Genomic DNA, 27,005 nt, shown 5'->3' with positions numbered 1-27,005 from the left:
CCTAACTTAACTCTGGTGCCATGTCACATATAGAAATTTTTTGATATTTGCAATCATCCTATCTAATAAAAGAGAAACATGGTCATTAGCTGTACCTCCGCTACCCTTCCCATTGTCTAATCAGGGCGATATGCAAATTAACTGCCAGCCAAGATGGCGGTTAACCGCCAACAAAGATGGCAGCTAATTTGCATACTGCAGGCAGGATGGGTCGGCGCTATTCTGCCTGCCCCGCTGCCATCCGGGCCTGCTATCTGTGACCCTGATGGCGGGCAACCCCTGTGTGACCCGACCCAGGGCTGGCAGTCGTGACCCCAGTGATCCGCCACTGGCCAGGCCCCCAACCTGCTCTGCCTCAGGAGATCCGGCACTGGCGGGGCAACTGCTGCCCATCAGCCAGCAGCCACGCCCCCAACCGGCCCTCCTGCCAGGGATGAGCAACCGGAGATCCCACAGCAGGAAAGGGGGGCCTGCAGCCAGCCTCCGTGTGCGCCTGCCTGTGGGATCACCACAGCGATCACAGAGCAGGAAAGGGGGGCCTGCAGCCAGCCCCTGTGTGCACCTGCCTGCCCATGAGATTGCTCATGCGATCCCACAGCAGGATAGGGCGCCCCACCCTGGCCACAGCTCAAGGGAGAGTACAACATGCAGTGGAGGCCAGGAGCCTGAGAGATCAACAGAGAGGGGTGCCTGCTCCAAGCCTCCAGGGTATGGCTGGGGGCAGGCCCCCAGCAGACACACACACACACACACACACACACACACACACACACACAGCGCCTACTCTGAGCTTCCAATGTGGCTGGGAGCAGACCACCAGTGGACACACACACACACACACACACACACACACACACACACGGCAACTGCTCGAAGCCTATGTGGCGGGGCTGCGGGCAGGCCCCAGTAGACACACACACACACACACACACACACACACACACACACACGGGGATGCCTGCACCGAGCCTCTGCTGCCAGACTGTGGTCATCAGTAGGACATCCACTGAGGGCTCCCGGACTGAGGGGCAGGCTTGGCTGAGGGAACCTCATCCCCCAGTGCACGAATTTCGTGCACCGGGCCTCTAGTAGTAAAACAAAGACTTATATTTTTGATATTTATTTTATATATTTAAATGCCATTTAACAAAGAAACATCAACCAAAAAAATGAGTTTGCGTATCACTTCTGACACGCATGTCATAGGTTCGCCATCACTGGTATAAAGACATAGTTATAGCCCTGGGCAGCGTGGCTCAGCGGCTGAGCATTGACCTCTGAACCAGGAGGTCACGGTTCGATTCCCGTCAATGTATATGCCCAGGTTGTAGGCTCAATCCCCAGTGTCCGGCGTGCTGATCAATGATTCTCTCTCATCATTGATGTTTCTATCTCTTGCCCTCTCCCTTCCTCTCTGAAATCAATAAAAATATATTTAAAAAATATGTAGTTATAAATTATACCAGTTCTTTTAATATCAGATATGCTACATTACACTGTTTTAATTTTTCTTTTGTCTCATGCTTACATCTTCAGATATTTTTAGTAAGGGCTTAGTGATAAATGTGTATCAATGCTTATGAAATAAAAAAGACCCACAATAATTCTCTATCATCCTTACATTTGTTTCACTTTATCTTATGAAGATATTGAGAAATGGAAAACTCCCATATCCCTCATGATTTGGGGAGAATTTCCTTGCCTATAAAATACAATTCACAGAGTTATAACAGATATCTAACAAAGCGTTTTTGTGAAGCACTTAGTAATCATAAGTGCTATGTAAATTTGTTTTTACTACTGTGACCAACTGTGACTAGACAGTAGAAGGAAGAGCTAATGAAATAAGAGAGGTGAAAAGAAGAGAAACAATTGAAGAAAGTATTCTAGAGTGGTTTCTACGGACTCAAAAATCCACTTAAAATCAGTTTTAAAAATATAAAAGTGAGCCTCTGTTTTTCTCATTCCATTCAACCTTGATCCCCAGTCTACACACCAAAGAATCATTTTGCCAATGATGCAGAAACCATTTATTAATATACAGCAAATACTGTTTATTGCAGACTTTCCAGCTGACGCATGTGAAAAAGGCACTATGAAAATTAATGAATCTAGATAATCTCTCTAAATGGATTTATGTTAAAATATACAACATTCTTACATAACATCTGTTTTATATATGTGAAATAATATAACATTTAATGACAAAAATCGTGTTTCCAAAAATAACATTTGTTGAAGGTTAAGTATCTTTCTTTTCTATATCTAGAATCTTTCACAGGATTAACATACGTGTAGATTAAGTGTTTCTTATTACCAGAAAAACTTGACACAGATAAACACATAAAATGGCCCCAATTTCCTTTTAACAACTAACATGAATATTCAGAACTGAGACCTTCATTAAGCAAAATACTGTAACTCACACCAATGCAGGCTACTTCCTGGGACATAGTTTGAATATATATGACCTCTTTTCCACTTGTGCTTTCTCATATATAAGAACAAAGAACAGATAATAAGCAGGATAGAAGCTAAATCAATATCCAAGCTATACAAGGAATTGTAAGCAACAGAGCCATGACAAAGAGAATGTCTCGGGAATGCTCCATAGGTTTATATTTGCACGTTCAAGGCCTTGTTGTATTTTTACAGTTCATTAAATGTTTTGATCTTTTAAAAAGTGTTGGCATTGAGAACTTTAAATAAATCAAAATATTCTATCACTGAGTATGTCAAACAAGAGACCCAAGTACGCAGAAGCTAGCCTAAAGTAACTCACAGGCAAATCTGGAATTGTTAGATTTCGAATCATGGGCAGTGTCTTCGTTTTGCTGTGATACATAAATTCACCACCATCAAAAATGCCTGCCTCTACACTGAGATGAGGATGAAGTAATTAATCCAATTAAAAAAAACCCTCATCTTGGTTAAGAAAATATTTCCCAAGGGCAAAAAATTCAATGAGAATTTTTCAGTTTTAATAAAAATAATGGGCCCAGAAGCAAGTCCTCTACTTACTTATGTTTGCATTGTTATTTTTATGGCGATAAATAAAGTGTACCAGGAGATAAAACTGACATTCCCTTCATGGCTTCTTAAAACAAAGCACATTGGAATAATGCCAAAAATGTAAATGGAGTTTAAAAACAAACGAAGAAATTAGTGACTGCTTCCTTCATCAAAAGATTCCACTCCTGAATCACTGGCTGCAGCACTGATTTTTTCCTGTCGTCTTCGCATGATTTCTTGCAATTCAGAGCTGCCGCTGCTATCCTGAAAAGTAAACATGGTTCAGACAAGATGGTTACTGCTTTGTGCAGGCTGAAGGGCACAGCATCAAACAGCTCAGGGTAAAAGCCCTTTGTGTTTTACTTCTAGTATCTGTTAGAGCAAAAACTCAAGGCTGCCCTGCATGTAAGTGATGCTTCTGGGTGTCACTATCACATTAATATATTTTTTTATTTATATAGTGTCTTAGGGCATTCGCTCGCTCATCATGACTTTCATTTGAACATGATGAGGACATATCAATAATACATGTGGACAGTCCTGGCTGGTGTAGTTCAGTGGTTAAAGCATCGGCCTGATGGATCTCAGGTTTTATTCCTGGTCAAGGGCATGTACCTGGATTGCAGGTTTGATCACCAGCCCTGGCCAGGGTGAGTGTAGGAGGCTACCAATCTATGTGTCTCTCTCACTTCAATGTTTCTTTCTCTCTCTCTCTCTCTCTCTCTCTCTCTCTCTGTCTCTCTCTCTCTGCCTTCCCACTCCCTCCCTTCCACTCTCTCTGAAAATCAATGGAGAAAAATATCCTCGGTGAGGATTAAAAAAATAAATAAAAAAAAATAATAATACATGTCGACAGCTCTAGATCCCCTGGGAGGAAGAAGATACGTGTACAATAAGCATAATAGGATGGAAAATTCTCAAAGAACCCTTGCTAGCTCTAAGAAGATAACTCATACCCCTTTAGGGAATTCTAAATCAGGCCCAAAGACTGTCTCAGAACACACCGAGTTTCCCTCCACACGGTGCTGACCTTCTGACATCAGCTCGGCTATTCTCCTTTCCAAGCCCTCCCTGCAACCCCTGTGCATCCTCCTTATCCTATTCTTATCAATCAAAGTTTCTGGAAACATAGGTAAGTGATCTAATAAATGAACTAGATGCAAGAGAGGGGCGTGGTGGGAAGGCGGCTGAGGAGGATGAAGAACCTCAGGTAGTCAGTCTCTGCCTCAATTCTCAGCCAGAGGAACAGGAGCGAGGGACCAGGAGGACATGGGCAGTCAGGGCAAATGACAATGATAGGGAGTCTGGACAAAAGGAATCCAGCAACGCTAGGAATATGGCACTTTTATCATACCCTCAGGAAGTATGTATATACTCTCAATAAAATTAGAATGTATTATAATGCTAACAAAACTGCCTCGGAAAAGATATACTTCCTTATTCATATTCCATATGCAGGGAGCCTGATACGTACAGATCAATGTAGGAAAATTTCCAAGGGAAGTAGAATTTTCCTGAATGAGAATAGTTACAGGGTTGTATGCATGAAGCTATTTTACTCTGTGTTGAGTACTGAATTTACATAATATATCTGCTGGAGATAATCATGTATCAATTTCACGCCAAAGCCTATCTCCTTTCATTTGAGTCCAAGTAGAACAAAAAAATGAAGGCTATTAAGTGCTGTGAGACGTAAAGTTGGAAACTACCCCTACAAGGCCCATTTTTAAGTGGAGTAGGATAGTGGAAGCTTAAATACGTACAATCTAGAAATTATCTACTCTGCTTCTCCACAGACAACCAGGACTAAATAACTACCCTGAGGGCTCCCTATGTTCATATGTTCATGATGCCTCGCTGGTATTTTCCCTCTGACTGTTTAGATGTATAACAAGGCCTGAGACACACAGCCATGGTTTTAAGAACTTATAACCTCTAACCTACTGGAGTCTCCAAACTAAACATTAAGAACAGGCAAAAGAGTTCTGGCCTCTTAAGGCATTTACTCACTCAGAAGTAAATGTCCATTACTGTGTCAAAATGGAAATTCCTACAGAAATAGCTAATGCATATAAAATGAGAACACTATGTTTTCATTAAATGTCCAAAAGTATGTGCCCTAGCTTCCTGTTACATGAGCATTTCTAACAAATTAATCTCCCTGCAAATGGTCACTGATGGTCCCTGGTGACAAATTACAAATGCTGAGTCAAACTTAATACAGCTCTGTTTGGAAGGGAAACTGACCAACATGGACATAAACAGATGAGTCCAGAGCTTTCAATTAGGGTCTACACTCCTGACGAATGCACACCACCACCTCAGGTTGACAAGTCCTACCTCTAATGCGGCTTTCTGGACGGTGATTTGGTTAAAGACTCTGGCCCCTTCCGGGCAGACTGTCTTCAGTTCATCTTTATTGAGAGAGAAAAGTTGTGCACCATTTAATACTCCAAGGCTATTGACAGTCCTAAAAAAAAAAGGACAAAGAAATAGAGGATTAGAAATATTGTCTATTAAAAAGAAAAGAAAACATTTCTGGTCCTGCTATAACCTCTTTTCTAAGTGTTCCATACACTGGAACTCATCAAATGGTACTACACTGCTAAGTCCAGATAAGGACAGGGACATGCGTGATATGACCCGGAGGCTATATCACAGGGGTGGGGAACCTTTTTCCTGCCAAGGGCCATTTGGATATTTATAACATCACTAGAGGCCCAATGCATGAAATTTGTGTACAGAGTGTGTACAGAGACTCAAAATCAAGTGAGGAGAGTTTAAAAAACAAACAAACACATAAGCTGTTAACAAAAATAATAAGTACGTTAGAAACCTTAACATGGGTTCACTAAAGGAAAAGACCGATTAGATTATGGTTCACAACAGGCAATGTTACCTGTTTTTTATTTGCCTGGCACTATATCCCGCAGCAGGAGAGAGGCTCTCTGCCCTGCATGGTCCGGAGTCTGCCTAAGACAGTCCCTGCCGAGTGGTCTGAGAAGGGAGACGGGAAGCTGCAGTCTCAACGCTGCAGACAGTTCACTGAAGGGACCAGGGATGCGACACCACCACTCAGAAAACAGGGTGCCCTCAAAGGAGAGTTATTTCTGCTTCTTCCAAGTCTTTTTTAGCTATAAACAGCTACAGCCATTTCCTGAGATTAACAAAGGCAGTTTGGGCTCTTACATTTCTAGAGTCATTGGTGACGAAAGTGAAAATAATGCATGCTTACACACAAAACTGTGGGGAACTCCCAGAGACTTACACAGGGTTGAAGCCCTTTGACTGTAGCCACGTCTTCACGTCCTCTGGTGTGGATTCATAAGTGATGTTGACAACTGGCACATTCTGCCGTGGCACATGGAACTTCTTCTGGGCCGCACTCCGGCCAATGGTCAGCCTGTGGATGAGCTCGTCCTGCACCTCCTCCATCTGTGATTTCCTTCCTAGACACCGACACCGAGTAGGTTATTTCTGAAAACTCCTAACACATCTCACTCTCCAGAACCCCAATGCCAATAATCCTCCCACCCCATAGAACGTATATTACCCAGTGTTCCAACCATCTTTCCTCACTTTCATCCTCACTCAGCACAAATTCCGTGATCAATTATTAAAACCTCTCCCTAGCTTTTCTTTTCTCTTTTCATTGTACTCACTTGGCAGAACCCCAACGCTTGTTAAACCTAACTTTCTGCTTATTCTGTGCCTGCACCTGCCCACTGAGTATAACACAACAATGCTGAATGGTCTCATGTTAAATTCATGAACGTGAACCTCAACTGGGTTGTTAACGCCCTCTGACAATCACACCATTTCCTTAGGCCAGTGGTCTCCATTGCTGGAAAGTTTGACCCCAGGAGACATCTGACAATGGCCGGAGCCACTTTTAGATGCCACAGTTGGGGTGATGGGTAGAGGCCTGGGATGCGCAGAACAATCTCCTAAAGCAGAATTATCCAGCCCAAAATGTCAACAGGGCTCCAGTTGAGAAATGCTGTGCTAGACATATAATTGCCCACTTTTCCAAAGTATTTACTATCTTCTTTCTCTGTAAACCTCCAGCACCTTACTGCCCAATCCTAACCCTAAACTGACAATCTCATTTTCCTAATTTCTGAAAAAATATTTTAAAAGTTAGAAGAGAATCTCCCTAAGTTCCCCTACAGCTCTCCTCACCACCCAGCACGTTCCCCGCACTTGTTGCCTTCCTCCTTCCTTCCTATTACACGATGCTCCTCGGGCCACCCCTCTACACACACAGGCCCCCTGTCCTTCATTTAAATATTGGACGGTAATGTCTCCTCTACTTATCTTGGGTCACCAATTTCCCTCTTGCACTAAATCATTTCATCAGCACACTAACATGCTATGATTTTCTTATTATTTCTCTCCTTTAAATAAGCCCGTTCTTGACCCCATGCTCCCTCCCATTCCTGCCCATTTCTCTGCTCTCCTTTCAGCAAAACTCTCTGAAAAGCTGTCTATACGAGCGCACTTCCACTTCCATTCTCCAATGTTTTCTTACATTCACTGTCATTAGGCTCCTGGCCCTCCCTCCATGACACTTTGCTAAACTCCAGTGGTAGATTCCCAGTTCTTGTCTCACTTAACCTATCAGCAACACTGAGGGAGGCAATTCCCAGAAACACTTCTTGTGGCCTTCAGGCATCTGTTTTAATGAAAGGATATAGGTAGGTAGGTAGGTGGCCTTCAGGACACCACACTCCTGCTATGTCTCCCTGGGCCTCTCCTTCTCAGTATACTTTGCTGAATATTCTCATCTCCCCAGGTAAGTAACATGGAAATAGCCCAGGGCACCCTGGGACCTCCTCTCTGCCTGCACTCACGCCATCAGTGACCACTGGGACTAGGCTCAGGGTTTTAAATGCCACTGAAATATAACAAAAATCCAACCACTCCACTCCATTTTTTTTCCATTACCAGCTTGGTCTAAGCCACCAGCCTATTCACAGCTCGCCCTGCTTCTCCTCTCCACCACCCACCTCTTTGCTCTTCATTCTTTTCTCAATACAACAAACAGCTGAAATGATCTTTTTAAAAGTGTAAGTCAGATATTGCAACTCTTCTCCTCCCAATTACTCCCAGGAAAAGGCCCTCCATGACCTCCAACCCCTCCACTCTCGTTCCCAGTGGCTTCCTTGGTGCCCTTCACAGTTAAGAGCCTCTGCCTGGAATGCTTTCTCCACACACAGCCCTATGGTTCCCCTTCCCTCCCTTAGATTTCCCCCGTTTAAAATTGCAACCTCCTCCCCATCACAGGCTTTATCATTCTTGGCCACTTAGCACCTTCTAATGTTCACTATCAATTTATCCACCTACTCGTATCTATCTATCTACCTACCTACCTACCTACCTACCTACCTATATCCTTTCATTAAAACAGATGCCTGAGGCGAAAAACAAGTTTGGCTGTTTTGTTTGCTTTATCTGGAACAGTGTAGGAATTCAATAAATAACCTCTGACTTAAATGAATGAATGAGGCATTCTGCTGCCGTTTTCACTGAGACTTTGAAAAACATTATTAGCAAAGCCCTAAAATAACTAGATAACAAAATGAATGCCAAAAGAGGAGAAATGATGTGTCAGAACCACATTGTTAATTAGTAGCATAATTTAGCAAGAACTGGTTTCTGACTTAGACTCAGCGAGTTTATGGCCATAGTCATTGAAACTACCTTTGTTTGACTTGCCTACTATGACTCTCCCCTACTTATTTTATGCTTAAGGAAAGGATGCATACATGAACACCTCTTTATGAGAAAAATGGGGAAGAAATAAATGCATGGGCAGGGGACTAATATGTTTGTGTATTTAAAAAATACAGATATATTATTTGTATATCACCTTCAAGGATTAAGTACAAAGACCTGATATGTAGTAATCCACTTAACTAATGACCAGGTCACAAAGAGAGCTTTTTGTGACCATTATACTATGATCTCCCTTCCCCATCCTCCCCCAAGGAGAGTGTTTTAGAAAGTGTTTCGTGTCCCTGAGAAATAAGTGAAAGTGTGACAAAACTCATATAGTGTTATTTCAGTCTACTTTGTTTTAAATGCTTCAATTCAAGTATTCAGGAAACATTTTGAAGAAGTCATCAAAACTAAATAGGAGAAAGGAAGAGAGCGGGGGAGAGATGGACATGGACAAAGGGAGGGAGAGGTGGAAAAAAGGGAGGGAGGGAGGGAGGGAGGGAAGAAAGGAGGGAGGAAGGGAGACAGGGAGGGAGGGAGGATGAGAGGGCTAGAAGGAGTGACAGGAACTATTATGGATGGTCACATTTAAGTAACTCATTGCATGCATTTCATTTATTAACTCTTTCAAATCACATCATACTTTCTCTAAGGAATAAAAAAGAAAAATGATCACTACACTAAGAGATTTATTTTCTTGTCTGTTTACTCGGCCACTGCATGATCACCTGTGGTCTGTCCACACCATGGTCATTTCCCAGGGAGTACAAACACCTCTTGTAATGTGCCCTGGCTTTGGTTTCCATTGGCGATGTTCTGGTACACAACAACAAACCAGGCTAACTTTACAACTCTTTCTAAAATGACACTTCTGATTACAAATGATTAAACCCAAATAATAAGGGCTAACATTTCAAAGGCATGAAAGAAATGCAAAACAACTAAAGCACTGATATCTTCAAATTGAGGAGAGAAAAGCCTTTTTGAACCCTCCGGTAAATCTATTTGAAAAGTTTATATGACACGGGGCTCCAAGCAGATAGCGTGAATAGGCAAAAGGAGTCTGGTTCTTGCTACTTGCCACATTTTACAAACTGCGGTGCTGACCTTTCCCCTTATTCATGGCTATTTGGTAACATTTTTATGCGGGAGTACTGGCTTTGCGGTTCCTTCCATTTTCTTTTTATCACAAGCCCAGGCAGTAAGCAGAGAATATTGCAGGCAGCATAGTCGCGTACTTTGACAGAACTCAGGCAATCAGTGAATACACACGTCTACCTGGTTCTAAACGACTGCTGAGACCCTCCAACAGCCATTCAGAAAATAAACTGTTCTCCAAAAGTGCAAAAGTGCTCGAGAAGCTATCCAAAAATACTTATTTTATAAAATGAAATATATTTATTTAATGTCAAACCATATTATTGAGATATCTTTAAAAGGAATTTTATGTGAGTAAATATAAATTTTTTATTATTTTAAGGAAACAAGCACATGCGTTAATTTTGGGAGAGAGGTTGTGTTTTATAGAGCAAAGTCCCTCTTTTACTTATGAAAAACAGACTTGAAAATGATGAGTCACAATTACCAAGAGAGTTCTCTATCTTTAAAGTATTCCAACTATCCTCTTTCCCATTAGGTTATTCTTAGTTTCTAAGGCTAGGACAAAGAACAAACTGTCCCAAACCACAGACCATCGAAATGGGGGCTGGATGCCTATGAACTCTGATCCTAGGCCTGGAAGGACTGCCACGGTATCAAAGATTACTGTGCTGACGTATCCAATGAGGGAAATGTCATAAACTTGTGGTAGAATGAAGAAAGAACAGAACTTTCTAACAGGAAATGTCTTTCCCATAGAGAAATCAATAAAAACATTTATAGAACTTTCTCATCACAAAACTATGTCTTTAGTGTCTTTGAAAAAATATAAACATCTTTTAAAAATACACAAATATTTTTTTTAATTTAGTAGCATATACTCACACACACCTACACACATTCTCACACACACATTGGTTTTAGCTGCACAGAGTTCATTGTTTTTCCAAAACTTCGTTTTTCCGTTAGTTTTTTTGGTGAGATCAAGATGTAGATAAGAAGGTGATTTTAAATTGGCTCACCCCTCGGGAGAGAGAGTAATGTATAAAATAGGCTCACGCTTCACCCACTTAACCAGAATTTCTAGAACAATTAGTAGTAATAGTTTTACTTGTTCTTTTTCTTTCTTTTTTAATGTATCAAAATTGGCCACAACTGAATAGAAGTGGCTGGGATTTACTGAGGTGAGAAAAACAGTAGGATAAAATAGGAGTGAAAGATTCAGTAATTTGGTTTTGAATTTGAATCTTAAGCATTAAATCACAACTATAAAGTTAACTAGAGGCCTTGTGCATGAAATTCGTGCACTTGGGGAGGGGGCGTCCCTCAGCCTGGCCTGCGCCCTCTCGAAGGGAGTGGGCCTAACCTGTCAGTCAGACATCCTTAGCGCTGCTGCAGAGGCAGGAGAGACTCCCGCCACTGATGCTGCTCTTGCTAGCCGTGAGCCCAGCTTCTGGCTGAGCAGCACTCCCCCTGTGGGAGCGCGCTGACCACCAGGGGGCAGCTCCTGCGCTGAGGATCTAACCCCCTGGTGGTCAGTGCACATCATAGTGACCGGTCGTTCCACTGTTGGGCTGAAACTGGCTCTCCGACATGCCCTGAGGGGCTCCGGATTGCGAGAGGGCGCAGACCAGGCCAAGGGACCCCTGCACGATCGGGGCCAGGGAGGGACGCGGGAGGATTCCAGGGTGTGTCCAGCCTATTTTGCTCAGTCCTGATGGACCGGACCTCAGCAGCAAGCTAACCTACCAGTCAGAGCGTCTGCACCCTGGTGGTCAGTGCAAGTGGTTGAGCACCCTTAACATATCATTAGCATATTATGCTTTGATTGGTTGAATGACCGACTGGCTGACCGGACACTTAGCATATTAGGCTTTTATTACATAGGATAGTTTTAATACATGTATCAGGATGTCAGATGAGAGTTGATATGAAGATGAATTTGGGATTAATTCTTTTTCCACCAGCACAGAGGGTATGGAAAGGAAGGGAAATAGATTGATCATCTACAGTAAAAGTATGTTAATGGAGAAAAGAACCCAGAATGAAGCCCCAAGAGAGGCCATATTGAGAGAATGAAAAATATCCTTCACACACACCCTTTATATACTAAACTAGAGGCCCAGTGCACGAATTTGTGCATGGGCGGGGTCCCTCAGCCTGGCTGGCGATTGAGGCCTATTGGGTGGGGGGCCGGCCGGTAGAGAGGAGGGGCTGCGGGAGGTTGGCCAGCTGGCCCCCCCATTGGCCATCAGGGGGGCTGGCCAGCTGGGGGGAGGGGCCATGGGAGGTTGGCGGCCACCACCCCTCCAATTGGGGCCAATCAGAGGAAGGGTATGGCCAGGGGGAAGGGTCCACAGGAGGTTGGCTGTGGGAGTGCACTGACCATCAGGGGGCAGCTCCTGAATTGAGCATCTGCCCCCTGGTGGTCAGTGCGTGTCATAGCAACTGGTCGACTGGTCATTCCAGTCATTCAGTCGTAATGGTCACTTAGGCTTTTATATATATAGCTATCCTTCACACACACACACACACACCCTTTATACACTAAATATCCTTCACACACACACCCTTTATATACTAAACTAGAGGCCCGGTGCACAGATTCGTGTGCCGGTGGGGTCCCTTGGCCTGGCCTGTGGGGATCTGGCTGAAACCGGCTCTCCAACATCCCCTGAGGGGTCCCTGATTGAAAGAGGATGGTTCTCGGGTGACACACCCTGGAATCAGGCTCCCTCCTTTCTGGTTCCAGGCATGTCACCTGAGAACAGCAGCTGCTAAATCACCGCAGCTCAGCAGCTTCTGTGTTGAGCATCTTTCCCCTTGTGATCAGTGCATGTCATAGCTATCGGTCAGAGTGTCTGCCCCTTGGTGGTCATTGTGCATCATAGCTACTGTCGGCCGGTCGAACAATCAGACGGTCAGTTAGGCTTTTATATATATAGATATCCTTCACACACACATACACACACACACACAGACCCTTTATATACTAAGTACCCTTTATATACACACACCCTTTATATATTACATATCCTTTACACACACACACCAGAGTGAAGAAATGCATTCCTGGTTCCAGTTTTCCAAGAATTTTTATCTATCAAATATAGATCATGCAAAATAATTTTATAATGCTTATAAAACATAATTTAAAGAGTAAATGGACCAGATATATACAATAAGGTATAGCAGAATAAAAATTATCTTAGAATTATCTTTAGTTTTCAAATTATCTACATTGCTATTCCCAGTACTAAAAAGGATAATCCAGAGTTGGTCACAGTGTTTTTTCTTTTTGTTTATTTAAATCTGGTTTTCAGCCCTAACCAGTTTGGCTCAGTGGATAGAGCGTCGGCCTGCGGACTGAAAGGTCCCAGGTTCGATTCCGGTCAAGGGCATGTACCTTGGTTGCAGGTACATCCCCAGTAAGGGGCGTGCAGGAGGCAGCTGATCGATGTTTCTCTCTCATCGATGTTTCAAACTCTCTATCCCTCTACCTTCCTCTCTGTAAAAAATCAATAAAATATATCTTTTTTAAAAAAGAAAAATAAAAAATAAATCTGGTTTTCACAGAAACTGTTCAAATTTAAATTTATGAAAGACTAAAGTTAAAATATAAATTACATGAAATCTGAATCCAGAGACCAAATTTGAAACTGCTATTGGCAAAATGATCATATTAAGTTAGTATTCCTGTGCATATATATATGCAAGAATAGCAAATATAAGGAAAAGGAGCAGGAAAACTATGGTGATGATAGAGATGTGATATCAGCAAATATTTACTGACTGCTTATAATGTGGCATATTGGTCAAAATCAACCAGGGCTTTTCTACCTCAACACCACTGACATTTTGGGCCAGATAATTCTGTTGGGGGTTGGGGAGAAGGGGGTCCTGTTCATTTTAAGACACTGCTAAACCTCCCTGGATCTAACTATTAGATGCCAGTAGCATCTACACAACTGTGATCAAAGTACATCTTCAGACAATACCACATGTCCCTGGGGGAGGGGGGTAAAATCACCCCTGACCAAGAACAACTGATCTAAGTGCTCCCTATGCATTATCTCATTGAATCTTCACAATCACTCGTAGAAGTAGAAACCATTATTTCTCCCCATTTTTCAGATATCAAAGTACAGAAGATTGTTAAATTGTTGAAGGACACACAGTCAGTAAGTGATGTGTCAGTGTGCACACTCAAGTATGTGTGGCTCCAGAGTCTTCAACCCACCACCATGACAGTGTTGGAATATGTGTAGAAATACACACACTGGAGGACAGAGCTTCCTGTTTTTCAAAATTACTTGGAGGATAAAAAAAAAACGAGGTGAAAATCTTTGCAATCTACCAAGCATGATGCACGTATAAAGGACTATTATTTATATTTAATATTTAGTGCCAGTAAAACCAATAAGAAACAATATTTTACCTAGCAGTGCTTTTAACTTGCAGAACGCACTATGCAGTTTTTGTGCGCTCCTCCCCCCCACCCCCATCCCGGGGAACTTACGGTCCACAGGCAGCTGTTTGTGCCTCTGGCTATCTCGCATAAAACTGCCACCACTGTCACTGGAACTGCTGTTCTGACGGGTGACGTTTGCAGGGGCCTTTGACACAGGAACAGGTGCTGGAGTGGTCGGTGGGAGGGGGACAGGAACAGGAGCTGGCGTTGGAGGAGGCGATGGAGCAGAGGGAGGGTCAGTGGGCTTTGGACCATACTCCATCCTTTGCTTCTGTAAAAAGACAAACAATTAATTTGAAGTTGTAAAAACATAAACCTAGTCTAGGAAAACAAAGTATACTTTGACAGGACATTTTTGGTAATTTACTTGTAAACTTAATTGCAAATTTATATATGTATGTGTATACATACAAATAGCAAAAATTTATATATGTATGTGTATACACACAGACATATACACACACATCCCAGTCCTGGATAGTATAATAATCATTAAAAAATGAATACTCTATGTACTTGTTCAAATTAAAATGTAAATTAAGGAGTCAAAAGAATATACCAATAGGAAATAGAAGTATTAATAATAAAACGAAATTTGAACTTGGAATCATACAGCACCAGGGTAGGTCAAAGGATTTCTGATTATTTCATAATTTCCATTAATAAAAACTTCTCATTGCACTGGAAGTCTAAATATCAATAACATAGAGCACTACCTATTCCTTACTTTAAATGTATGTTATATTAAAAATGTTTAATTTTGTTTCTAAGTAATTTGTTAAGAAGAGGGCAGTATTTCGGTAGCTAAAAGAACTTTGCTGTAAAGTAAGCAAGCAATTTTTAAATGTTAATTTATTCAAGTCATAACTCTGTGCCAGCATCTTAATGCTAATTTCTTACAATTAGATATTTTCAGTGTTAAAATGGGAATGTTGTGGATGGATAGTGCTGAGGGTAATAGTACGTCTAATTATATGGTGATGACTGAAACTCAAAAACATATATTAGAACAAAAGCCATGTGGGGATTTGTATTTAAAAAGGTGGATGTGATAGAATACACAATTAACTTTCAATAACTTGCAAATCATTATAGGCTATGATAAAACAGTATTCATGTATATTCCCTCTTAAACCACACACAATAGCTAAAACTTTAAATAAAATAATTTTAACTAATAGAAAACTGCATTAAAACCAGTTCCAAATTCACAAAAGGCACTTATTTTGTTGTAGAGTCAAATATACAGAGCAATGGACGTGTAATTTGCATAAAGTTTAGATACTGCACTCAAACAATTTTAGTTATTCTAAATCCAGGATTAGCAGATAACGTGCAAAATGCAGGCCTTTTGGTAATCTGGTCCTTTGGTTAGAAAAGTACTATTTACTTTTAATTTCTAAATTGGCCCAAATATAAGGTAATGGTGATTTTTAGAGGCCTCCCCAATTTCCACAGAGATCAAAAACATAAAAATACACACCACACACAAATATCACTTTTAATTAAATCATTATTCAAAAAACAACACACCAACCACCATCATAGTCCGCTTCACAGCAAATGAGTAACACCTGTGGAAACCAGCGTGGGCAGGGCCTTGGCTCTTTCCTGCTGTCTCTTTAAAAGCTAAGACTCACCAGCCAGTGGGTGGAGAAGGTGGGAAGGGTACAGAGCAAGGATGAAAGCAGAATGGAGAGGTGTTTATAATGCTGCGAGGTACTGGAAGGGGGAAGGAGCGGAAGGAGCGAGGCTGCGATTCATGGAGCACGCCATGGAGTTAGATGGGAGAGAAGCAGAAATTGCTGACCCTTTCAGCATTCAAGGCCTAGAAACATTTCTAATATATTAAATAAAAGAGTTGATTTTATTATGATGATTATTCCCCACAAAACAATGTTCCTATATTTGGGCCAATAAAATATTTAAAGCAAACCAAATACAGCAAACGTCACCAAAATGTAATACTTAGCACACACCAAAGTCATCTGATTAAAATATATGCAATGTTCCCTTGACGGGAATGTCCTTTGCACATAATAACATGAAGGGTTAATGAATTCTCACAATAGAATTTCAAAAATGTCAGAGTTAAAATCGCTGTTTTTAAGGCTTAAACAAACAAACAAAAAAAAAGTTCTATCAGCTCTGCATTCCATAATATGATTCATATTTTTGGCTTTCATAAAAACAAGAACAGCTAGTGTTCTGCCATCAAAATAATAGTGTGGAAAACTGAATACTCTGTGTGTTACTGTCACAATCGAGCCTGGAGACAGGCTCCCAGCTCTCTGTGCCTCACTTTGTTCTCCTGTCACTGCTACATAATGCAGCTTCCTCAGTATAACCCAACAGAACCAGAGGCTTCCACAGTACACATATATGTATATTCAATTAACCATATATGTATATTCAAAGAAACCATATGAAAACTTTTCATAAATTATGCCATACATTTTTACTTGCATATTTTCCCCTTTTCTTTTTTTTTTTTAAATGTTTTTACTGATTTCAGAGAAGAAAGGAGAGAGAAAAATCAATGATGAGAGAGAATCATCAATTGGCTGCCTCCCTCCTGCACACCCCACAAGGGGGATCGAGCCCACAACCTGGGCATGTGCCCTGACAGGGAATCGAACCGGTGACCTCCTGGTTCATAGGTCAATGCTCAACCACGAAGCCACACCAGCCGGGCTATTTCCCCCTTTTCTTGAATCTTCCTGCCTCAAGCTTCCAACCCCTGAAATGAAAAGGGGGAAACGTGCCTTCCTCAAATCATGACACCCTCTTCTGAAATGGCAACCACGTCAGCTTTTCTTTGGAAACTGACTTGTTCTTGGTGTGGAGGAAATAGAATCACTATGGACCCTTCAGACTCACTTTTCTATGGTCCTTCCTATCTTCTCCACTCTGCTTTACCTATCATCCAATGCACTGATCTTCCATTATTTCTGTCTCTTGGCTATTTTTGGTCGGAGGTAGAGAACTTATGACTCCAATATACCCTCAGCTTATGGAACGTTTTGGAGAGCAGAACTGCACCCTGTGCTTTCTCCTCCTGAACCAAGGGTGCTGGAACTTCAAAACCAAAAAAGAAATCTTGGCTGCTTCCTCCCAGTTTGCCCAGGAATTTCTCAGTACTAGCACTGAAAGCCCACGTCCCTACAAATCCTTCAGTTCTCAGCAAACAGGGATGATTGGTCACCTTGGTGTTGACCTATTTTTACACCATATCTGTTGCTTCCCGACTCTTGGCTTTTATCTCCCACACACATATTTAAAGTTCTGTTTAAAACAAAATTTGTATTTTTTTCTTTCTCTGAAATAAGTCAGAATTACTAGACTCCATGGAAAATTTACTTTCCTATTGATAATTAAGTCAGTATGAGTCACTTTTCTTCAGCCACTAAAGCTCAGTAGGAATTCTCCAGGATTAAAGAAAGGTATTTGGAGATAAGCTCCTGATTCATGCAAGACACTGCTTCCCAGGGGAAACTATGCAAGCAAGCCCAACAAAGCCATTAAAACTGAACTGTTCTTAAAAACTTAACCTACACATTTTTCTTCTAAATTTGGTCTCTTTGGAACTCTGTGGTGAAAACTAGGCACAGCTGGAACATTTGGAGGGTGTTAAGTCCAGAGATGGAATCCAAAAATTATATTAAAAAGAAGTGCCACGAGGGAACAAATGCGGGTTACCTCTGACAGCTCCCCAAGTAATTGCTATTAGAAAAGTAGAGCAAATCACATCACAGGAGAAAGTTAACATGGGAGATAGAACTAAAATAATATCAGTTACACTTCACATCAAATATCAGAAAGTGTTAGCAAATTAGTTTGTGACAGTAAAATTACCTGCCCACAAATCAACCAGTGAAGGAGCTTGTAAAAATATAATTAACTTCCACCACTCTGATCCAGCCATGGAAAACTAATTATATAGACTCACACGACAGTGCAAACAGTATAGAGCATTTCAGTAACTATTTGTGTATTAGAGTATTATGTTTCTAAATTTTAAGATATAGGTTCATCTTATTCTTGCACTTATAAAGAATACACACAGAATACATTAAATATAAGACTAATTCTTCTGTAAAGATGATTTTACAAAAGGAAATATATATCTATTTTTAGTGAGCTTGAGTTTTGAACTTGTAAGCAGTCTAAACAGGAAATTTTATAATTCTGTAAATGTGCATGTTGGGCAGTAATTTGTAAACATATCTATACAGAGGGGTGGGCAAAGGTAGGTTTACAGTTGTACTACAAATAAATAATACAATAATTAATAAATAATAATACAAGAATAAACTGTATTTCATGTACTCACAACTGTAAACCTACTTTTGCCAACCCCTGTATAGATAGAATTTATTTGTGAAAATGTCAACACATGAGGCAAAATACAAAGTAACCATCCTTGACTAAAAGCCATGCCTCTAATTAACAGATGACTGGAGTGCTCTGAGTTTCCTAGTAATTTAAAATGTTTTTAAATAACTGAATATTATCAGTTGGTCTGCTGGAATGAATATGAAGGCATTTTACTAAAATGGTCACTCTGCCCCGCTGTATCTGAATGTCTGGACTGAGCGTGAAAAAGAGCATTCAAAACGTTCATAACATGAAATTAGAAGGGCTAGCGGTTCAGTAGTTACCAGTAGAAAATATTTCAACTTTCACTTGAGGGCTATTTTTACATGGAGATAGAAAATAAACTTTTCTATCTAGACTGGATTGTGGAGATCATGAAACTTGACCTCTTCCATTTCACAGCTGAGCAAATTGGAGCACAGAAAATGAAATGCCTTCTTTAAGGTCACACAGCTAGTTAGGGGCAGAACCGGGACTAGAATCTCATCTACCAAAATCTAGATTGGGGCTTTCCCACAGGATCATAGTATCTCTTACTAAGAAACAGGAAGACAAGACAATTTCTATTAAATTCACAGATGGTAATGACCAGACATTCATAATTATGTGTATCTTGATAAAGTCAGAATACCTATAATAATAATCATATAGAGCACATAGACTTAATAATTAGTAGTAAATGCAAGACCTCTTTAATGACACCTTTGAGTATATCAGAAATAATAGAGGGTAGATTGGTTTCTCCTCTTGGCATACAGCTTGAGAATCTGTATGGGCAAAAGGGTAATTCTAGCAGATGAACAGCCACAGAGTTAGAGATCTGGGAATCGAGTCAAAAGAAATATGGGAAACATTATGTAGCAAGCAGATTCCAGGTGGGGACAAAGCACCCTGGGTGTCCGTCCACCTGTTGCACAGCTAAAATATTGCAAAGCCCTGCAATGCCCTACAACACAATTTCTATCAAAAGATATGTCATTTATCTTCATTTCTCCATCATCCCTCATAAGTACTTACTTCCTTTTCCCTGTGGTTTCACTCAATCTGTTTTTATGGTATATATCTTTCATAAATTCTTTTTACCTCCCTCCCTTTTATTTTCAAAACTTTACTCAGGCCATGGGGGAAACACATTAGGTGGGAACGGCTGTCTTTACAGAGCTGTTAAAAATCACTCCAAAGGTGAGGATATTAAATAGGCTGATTCTCAGGGACATTAGGTGGCAATTCAACACCTATTCACGACTGGTGCCAGGTACCAACATCCCTGCCATCAGAAGACAGTCTCAAACCCAGCGTGTGAACAACAGGCCAGGGCTGCTCTTGTGCCCTTCCCCCAGGAGCTGCCTTTATTTATATGCACTTCTTCACAGGAAGCAACATAGGGTAAGAAAATAAGAGTCAAGACTGTGCGTACTTCCCACATTGGGTCACTTGTAGATTCTCTATGGAAATAGTTTACATCTAATTCCCTTATTCCCACTGTTTACAAGATGTCTACATTCTAAGTGAATTATACAATTTGGATTATTTTTGTAAATTACAAAATAATTAAAGAATTGTAATCCAAAAAATGATGCATAAGGCAAAAATCCAATCCCAAGGTCGGGAAATGATCAGATTAACTTTTATCACAGTATAATTCACGGTGAAGCTATTCTAAGAAAACACCCCTGTAAGCACTCAAACAGAGAAAAACTCTATGTCTATACAAAGTGAGATGTCAATCTTTTCTAAGCACTATTCCCACACTAGCTGAGTACATCAGAGCCTGGGCTGTTGGAGTAATCCATGGTCCTGGGTCCCAATCCTGGCTTCACACAGCTATGTAGCTGTGGACAAGTTACTTCTCTGCGCCTCAGTTTCCTCAGATATTAAATGTGACTATTTCTTAAGGTTGTGGTGGGGATTAGAAATTAGAATTGTGAATGTTTAAACCATGCCAGGCACACAGCAGGTGCACCATCTCTGGCATCGTCCCTTGGAGCATAATGCCATTGCTCTCTGAGAGCGTGAAGGACGCATAAGCAATGAATCTTAAAGTATCTTTGTGCAGTACAGTGAGGGATACAAAAAGTTTTTTGTAAGAAGTTTCTTTAAACTTCAACATTTGGATATCACTGGAAGGAAGAGATGGGGGAAAGCGTGTGGGCCATGTCTGAGGAGAGTGAGGGTCACTGCTCCTAACACACAAGCACAAAGGGGGACAGCAGGGCTCTAGGGAGGACCTGCTCAATGCCAGGCTCTGTCTTCCTCCTCATCAAGTGCAAGACATTGGCATTCAGTAAATGTTTGTGGCGTGAATGAATGAGAAGATGAATAGGACATAGAATTGCTTTTGATATGTTTGTAATCCAGGGGAGTACTATGGGGTTAGGGTGTTAGAGTCACTGGAATCTACATCAATCTCTATTGTCAATCTGAAGTGAACTGCAAGGTTTCTTGTTGGTTTATATAAAAGGTATCTGGCAGCACAGTTGTAGAGATATAAAATGATGGACATATATTTCCAAGGATGCTTTTTCTTTTCTATCTCACTCTAATCATTGTGTGTGTGTGTGTGTGTGTGTGTGTGTGTGTGTGTGTGTTGCATCCAGGCTTTCAGAATAGAAATCCTTTTAGAGTAGTATTTATGTCAGAAAGCAGAGGGCATATTGTCAAGCTTGCTTATTAAAATTTACAAGATTCTGGTGGTTTTGTTGGGCTCAGCACCAACTTTTTAGCAGGTGATAAAAAAATAGATTGTTTTTAATACCAGGGTGCGCGTGCACGCGCGCGCACACACACACACACACACACATAAACACATACACAGAACTTTTTTACACAAGTCCACATACTTCACCACATTCGGAGTTGTATCCAGAAATTTTCAGAAGACAGTCAGATAGTGTTAAAAAGTTTAAAAGGGAGAGGCCCAAACAGGCAATCCCCACAGCTTCTATTTACATAAAGTAGCAAAACAAACTCCTGAAACCTGTGAGCACTTAAAAAACTTCTTGGTTGTGCCAAAGTTGACAAAAATATAAGATGAGGCTCTGTTCAAAACAGGAGGGACAGATTTTATGTTCTCACAAAGTACTCTCTCTACCTAAAATATGTATTTATAGTTTTGGTTCAATTTTAGACAGAAGCAACCTTGAAACAGAAAAGCCAACTATGGCTCAAGTCAGGAATCAAAACTGAAGAAAAAGAGAGGCCTAAACAGTAAACAGGAAAAGGTAAGAGAAGTTAAACTCCTTAGGAAATCTTGGGGCAGGGGGAATACTTAGAATTTACATTATCTGCAACTTTTTGATATTTATCAAAGTTTGCCCATATTTAGCAACCATGCACACAAATAGAAATAAACTTGGATAATTATTTTTAATACCTAAAATATAAACTCTCAGATTCTGCTCACATACAGCTACAAGAGATATCCTTGTGAATAGTGACTTTAACAGTCCATCATGGGTTAAACATTAAAAACAGTCCCTAGAACTCAAAGGGGGTAGACTCTATCCCTGTTTTTTGGCATACATTTCAAGCATACACTCTTTAACACTGTTTAAGGAATTCAATCAAAACCTCTATAGGAAAGAACATGAATAATTCACATTTATAAACCAGACAGAAGCCTCTATTATGTCAAGTAACCACACCTCAAAATCAGAAAAGAAAGAACTTAGGAAAGAAAAAGGTAATAAAACCAAGTCAGAAAATTCACTTCAAAAACCCACAGGAAATGGAAAAGACCATACCTTGAATAACTCAAATTCCTTCTTTGGCATCAACAGCTAATGACAAATAATGAACATAAAATAAGTATGTAATATAGATGTACATCAGGCCAGCCAAATCGCAAGCACAGCACACAGAATTTCTATTGCCATCCCTTTAGGTTATCAAGATATATACATTGTACACTAATTTTTTCTTTTTAAACTTTGTTTGATTCTTGCATTCCCATAAGACAGGAGTGGATCTGGACACGTGCAGGAACCCACGAGGCTCAAATGCTACGAGGAGCCAGAGTGCTTGAATGAATAGTCATGGCAGCACATGAGCACAATCTCAGTTTGGACTTTCTGTATTTTACTAAGTCTAGGCATGAAAATTAACTATTTCACGGCATATTCTATGTAGCTTCTACTCAAATTTATGACATTTTTACATGGTCAGATATGATCTTTTGCTCACAATTCTGAAAATTAAAAGAATTCTTCCTGGGACATGGGAAGCCACCTCAGGCTCAGAAGCTACACATGGGACAATCCATCCATTCTGGCTCTATTGGCAGATCTGACTCTAGAGATCCTGTCAGACCAAACATCCCAATACTTGAGTAGCAAGTGAATCCAGCTGTGAAGGTGAATGCCTTAAGCAGCATCACTTCAATTCTGGAAATGGATTGTTCAATGATCAAGAAGAGAAAGCCTGACCCATGCAACCTATAGCATAAGTACACTGTAATCTTAAAATCAAGAGAGGAAAATGAATAAATACTCAGGTGGAGATAAGTGCAAGTTCAAGGTTGGCCAGTGGCAGAACATTGAAGAGAAGGAGGGCAAAGGCTGGTGCAGATGAACTGCTGGATCCTCCAGCCACTGTCTCAGCGCCATCGCCTAACAAGAGGAAGCCACTAAATAGAAGGTAAGAGTGAGCAGGCAGAAATACTGCTTCTTCAAATGTCAAAAACATTGTAGAATGAAAAAGTAGCATTCAGAGAAGCAGTCATTTACTGGAAAACATTTTGCGCAATATCCTAAATATTTGAACCATAAAACATATGTATAATTCTTCCTTATGTCTCTCACCATTGCCCCTGAAATACCCTAGAAAAAAATTATACAACCAATTAAACCTCAAAATGATTAAAACACACAAAAATTTAAATCCTTCTTAAGAGTAATAAATTTTAAAATTTGTTAAAGTTAAGTTTTGCTCAAAAATCATAATTACCTGTATGGTATGTGTGTATGGTGGATCAGCACGCCCCAATCCAGATTCTGTAGGTCTCACAATATCCAAAATGTTATTTGGCACAAATCCAGATTCTCCGTTTGCATTTCGAACTTTCCACCACTGCTTCCTATCATCCAGGATCTGTCATTATGCAAGAAAATAAAGACGTCATTTCTGTACCAAAACCAATCTATGAAGGAAATTCAATTTTCACTTCTAGACCAAGAAACTTTTTTAACTTCTAGTAAATTGACTTAGCATAAACATGTTGTTCTAACATGAATGATTTCTAGGAATTACACTAAGTTACAATTATTAGTATACATCAGGTATGGGATCACTATCGTGAATCTAGCCAATGCCTATATTACCTCTCAAAAATGTGTATTTGCAATATATCTGAAGTACTTATAGGTAACTCAGACAACTCGGTTAGAAAGGTCTGCATGTTGTCTCCATCCTTGGAATAAAAAGGAAAACTATGCAAACCTTGAGTGTTTTTTTAAAAAAAAAACTTCTGTGTTTGTCCCACATTATAATTTTAAAAGATGGACACTCAGTTATAAAGTAAGAAAAGAGACTTGGGAGTCATGGTAGATTATTCCCACAACCCTTACTTCACTCAGTGCTGGGTATATTTGTGCCAGGGTACTAGGACAGGAAGAGGGACAATGTTTTCTCTTATTAAAATATAGGGTACATATACATGTGACCTGATAAGTAGCCTTGATTCTAAAATGAATAAAGCCCAGGAAGAGGAAGAGGGCAAAGTAAGCCCAGAAACTCACCCCCACCTGATCCCCCAAAAGAAACCAACTGACCAATAACAGATAAAGTACTTGCCCTCCTAAAAAGACACATGTGCCTAATCTGCTCTACCCTTGGTAAAATAAAATGATACTGAAGAATAATTGCCTGACCTCAACATTTCTTTGAGAAAGGTTTAGGTAAATACCCAAAGAGGAGTAGAATAAATCCACTTTACTAAGAGTATGTAAAGGTAAAATGCTACTACCTCTAAAATACTATCCTTTTGAACTGACAGCTCACTGTTGTTCCTTGCCGAAAAGTCATACTTGGATTTGGCATATTTCTTGGGTTGTGTTACTTGTGGATCATAATTTCTATAAAAAGAAAGAAAAAAGATTATTCTGCTAGCTCTTCCTACAGGGTGAAAACAGAAGTAAAACACTAAGGCAAGTCAATTCCACCAGGAAACATTCTGACATTATTTTGACCATAGTTTAGTTTTATGATATTTGATAGAATATAAAAATTAAAAGAAACTTTGGACTTTTCATTATTAAAATGAACAAACTATGGCTAGGGCAAAAATATGTAATGCGAACTGACAAGGCTAGTTGACACTAAGCCAAATCTAGACTGCAAGTCTGAATTACTTAACCACTAAATATACATTGTGGATATTGCTTTGTTAATTATCTTCCACCATGAAAGAATTAGGATAAAGATCAATGTTAAATTTTTAGATTTTAAAGAAAAATCAATAAAAACATTTTTTTAAGTTGGAAAAAAAAAAGATCAATGTTAGCATTTTACATAAAATTAAAGGAGACTGAAAATCGTTTCCATAGTGGTAACTTCAATTACATGTTGATTTCACTATTCAAGTAACATTTTCAATTTATTAAGCAAATATATATTTAAGAATTATGACTGTCCAATTTTAGGAAAGCTTTATCCAGTTATCTAAATTGTAAGGGAAGGTATGGATTAAGTACAAACCAATAACACTTCCAAATTAATTAATTAATTTACTATAAACTTAGATAGGAAGAACATAAGAATTCTATATTTAAAAAAATAAAACTTTCTTAATAAACCAAATACTTCTTTTAATCATTAACTTACCATTAATATATTTAACAACATACTTAAAATACGTTTGTATATAATACAATAAAACATAATATTATTTTCTTCATTTTAATAATAAAACAACTTTAACGGTTATGAATTAATTTTACTCCCTAATCTTCTCCTCCATTTACATCCCCACATTTCCTCACACATCTCTACAAGATGAAAAGCAACAGGGACTAAAATGGCCCGTCATCCTTCTCCTCTTAACGTGGCCATTCTCTTTGCTGCCAACCAAGGTCCTCTGGAATGATGAGTCACAGCAGGAACTGCAAGATAGCTATGGACACAATATGTTCTGTCCCCATAGGTAAATGGTTCTTCTTAGATTGTGACTCCAGAACAAGAGGTTCAGGGACAAAGAAAAAAGATGAGCTGTAAGATATGCTATTGGCTATTCTTGGTATACTTAAAAAATGAGAAAAAGTCAAATCATTATTATATATTATTAATAATGAGAATTCTAAATTGTGTTCCATGGATTTCCCATCCTTATCTCTAGTTATATGATCCTAACTATTTAGATTTCGTTGGGAGTGGGGGGAAGAGGATAAGATAAGATTCAATCACTCCCAAACTTACAAAAACAGTTTCTATCTTTCCTCCCTCATGTTCTTCTCTCCTACGATCTGGAAAATAAGCACAACTGACAAAGCAGAGCTGAGTTCCGTCACACAGGTAAAGTAACTCTCTGCCACTGTGCACTGAGTCTGCAGGTTGAAGAGGTTTTGGCTGCATTTCTCCTTTAAGTTTTTGCTATCTTGGGTGTCTCAGAAGCAATTGCCCAGCATGCACTTACAAAGTACTTCAGAATTTACAAATCTTCAGTTTCTCGCTTTCTCTAGATTAAACCTGGGTATATACTGACCATAGCTATCAATTTGAAAAATCACACCTTGTAATTTTTCAGATGTACCAAAGTTTCCTTAAAGACCTGGAATGGCCGAAACCGGTTTGGCTCAGTGGATAGAGCGTCGGCCTGCGGACTGAAAGGTCCCAGGTTCGATTCCGGTCAAGGGCATGTACCTGGGTTTCGGGCACATCCCCAGTAGGAGATGTGCAGGAGGCAGCTGATCGATGTTTCTCTCCCATCGATGTTTCTAACTCTCTATCTCTCTCCCTTCCTCTCTGTAAAAAATCAATAAAATATATTAAAAAAAAGGACCTGGAATGTATAAAAATGATATGGTCTCTGTTTCTGATTTGGAGTAACAGATATACATTTAATATAGAGTAGACATGGAGAAAGCAATGACCCAAGACTTCTCTAAAACACTACTTGCTTTTGAATGGCAGTAAACTATAATCCTTCAAAGGTGAGGGCTGTAAATTCAACAGGTGATTTCCCTAATGACAGTAATTTCACTGAACAGTGAATATACTTCAAATGGTATTTACTGTATTCTTGGCATATAACAGAGTTTAAGATGAATAATAATTATTATTAAAAAAATTCCAACCCTCTGTGTATTTCATATCAGATGAGAACTTTCAGTTT

At 39.9% G+C, this 27,005-nt stretch overlaps 1 protein-coding gene across 3 annotated transcripts in view; it reads right to left on the bottom strand.

Annotated features, from left to right (window-relative positions):
- Positions 1-2,029: 2,029 nt before the first annotated feature.
- Positions 2,030-27,005, bottom strand: part of EPS8 (EGFR pathway substrate 8, signaling adaptor) — a 168,672-nt gene continuing 143,696 nt past the window's right edge. For all 3 annotated transcript variants that reach the window (XM_070410637.1, XM_070410639.1, XM_070410638.1), the window contains exons 17-22: positions 24,642-24,750; positions 23,624-23,767; positions 14,351-14,573; positions 6,281-6,461; positions 5,353-5,482; positions 2,030-3,276 (exon numbers count right to left, since the gene is read on the bottom strand). In XM_070410637.1, the coding sequence (XP_070266738.1) occupies positions 3,163-3,276; positions 5,353-5,482; positions 6,281-6,461; positions 14,351-14,573; positions 23,624-23,767; positions 24,642-24,750 (901 nt within the window). In that variant the 3' untranslated portion in view covers positions 2,030-3,162. The remainder of the gene's footprint in view (positions 3,277-5,352; positions 5,483-6,280; positions 6,462-14,350; positions 14,574-23,623; positions 23,768-24,641; positions 24,751-27,005) is intronic.

This window comes from Myotis yumanensis, unplaced genomic scaffold (genome assembly GCF_028538775.1).
Source record: "Myotis yumanensis isolate MYYU_CA2020_CCGP unplaced genomic scaffold, mMyoYum1.0.hap1 SCAF_3, whole genome shotgun sequence".
Taxonomy (NCBI): domain Eukaryota; kingdom Metazoa; phylum Chordata; class Mammalia; order Chiroptera; family Vespertilionidae; genus Myotis; species Myotis yumanensis.
The sequence above is the reverse complement of the archived record's forward strand: the minus strand, read 5'-3'. Positions and strand labels throughout refer to the sequence as shown.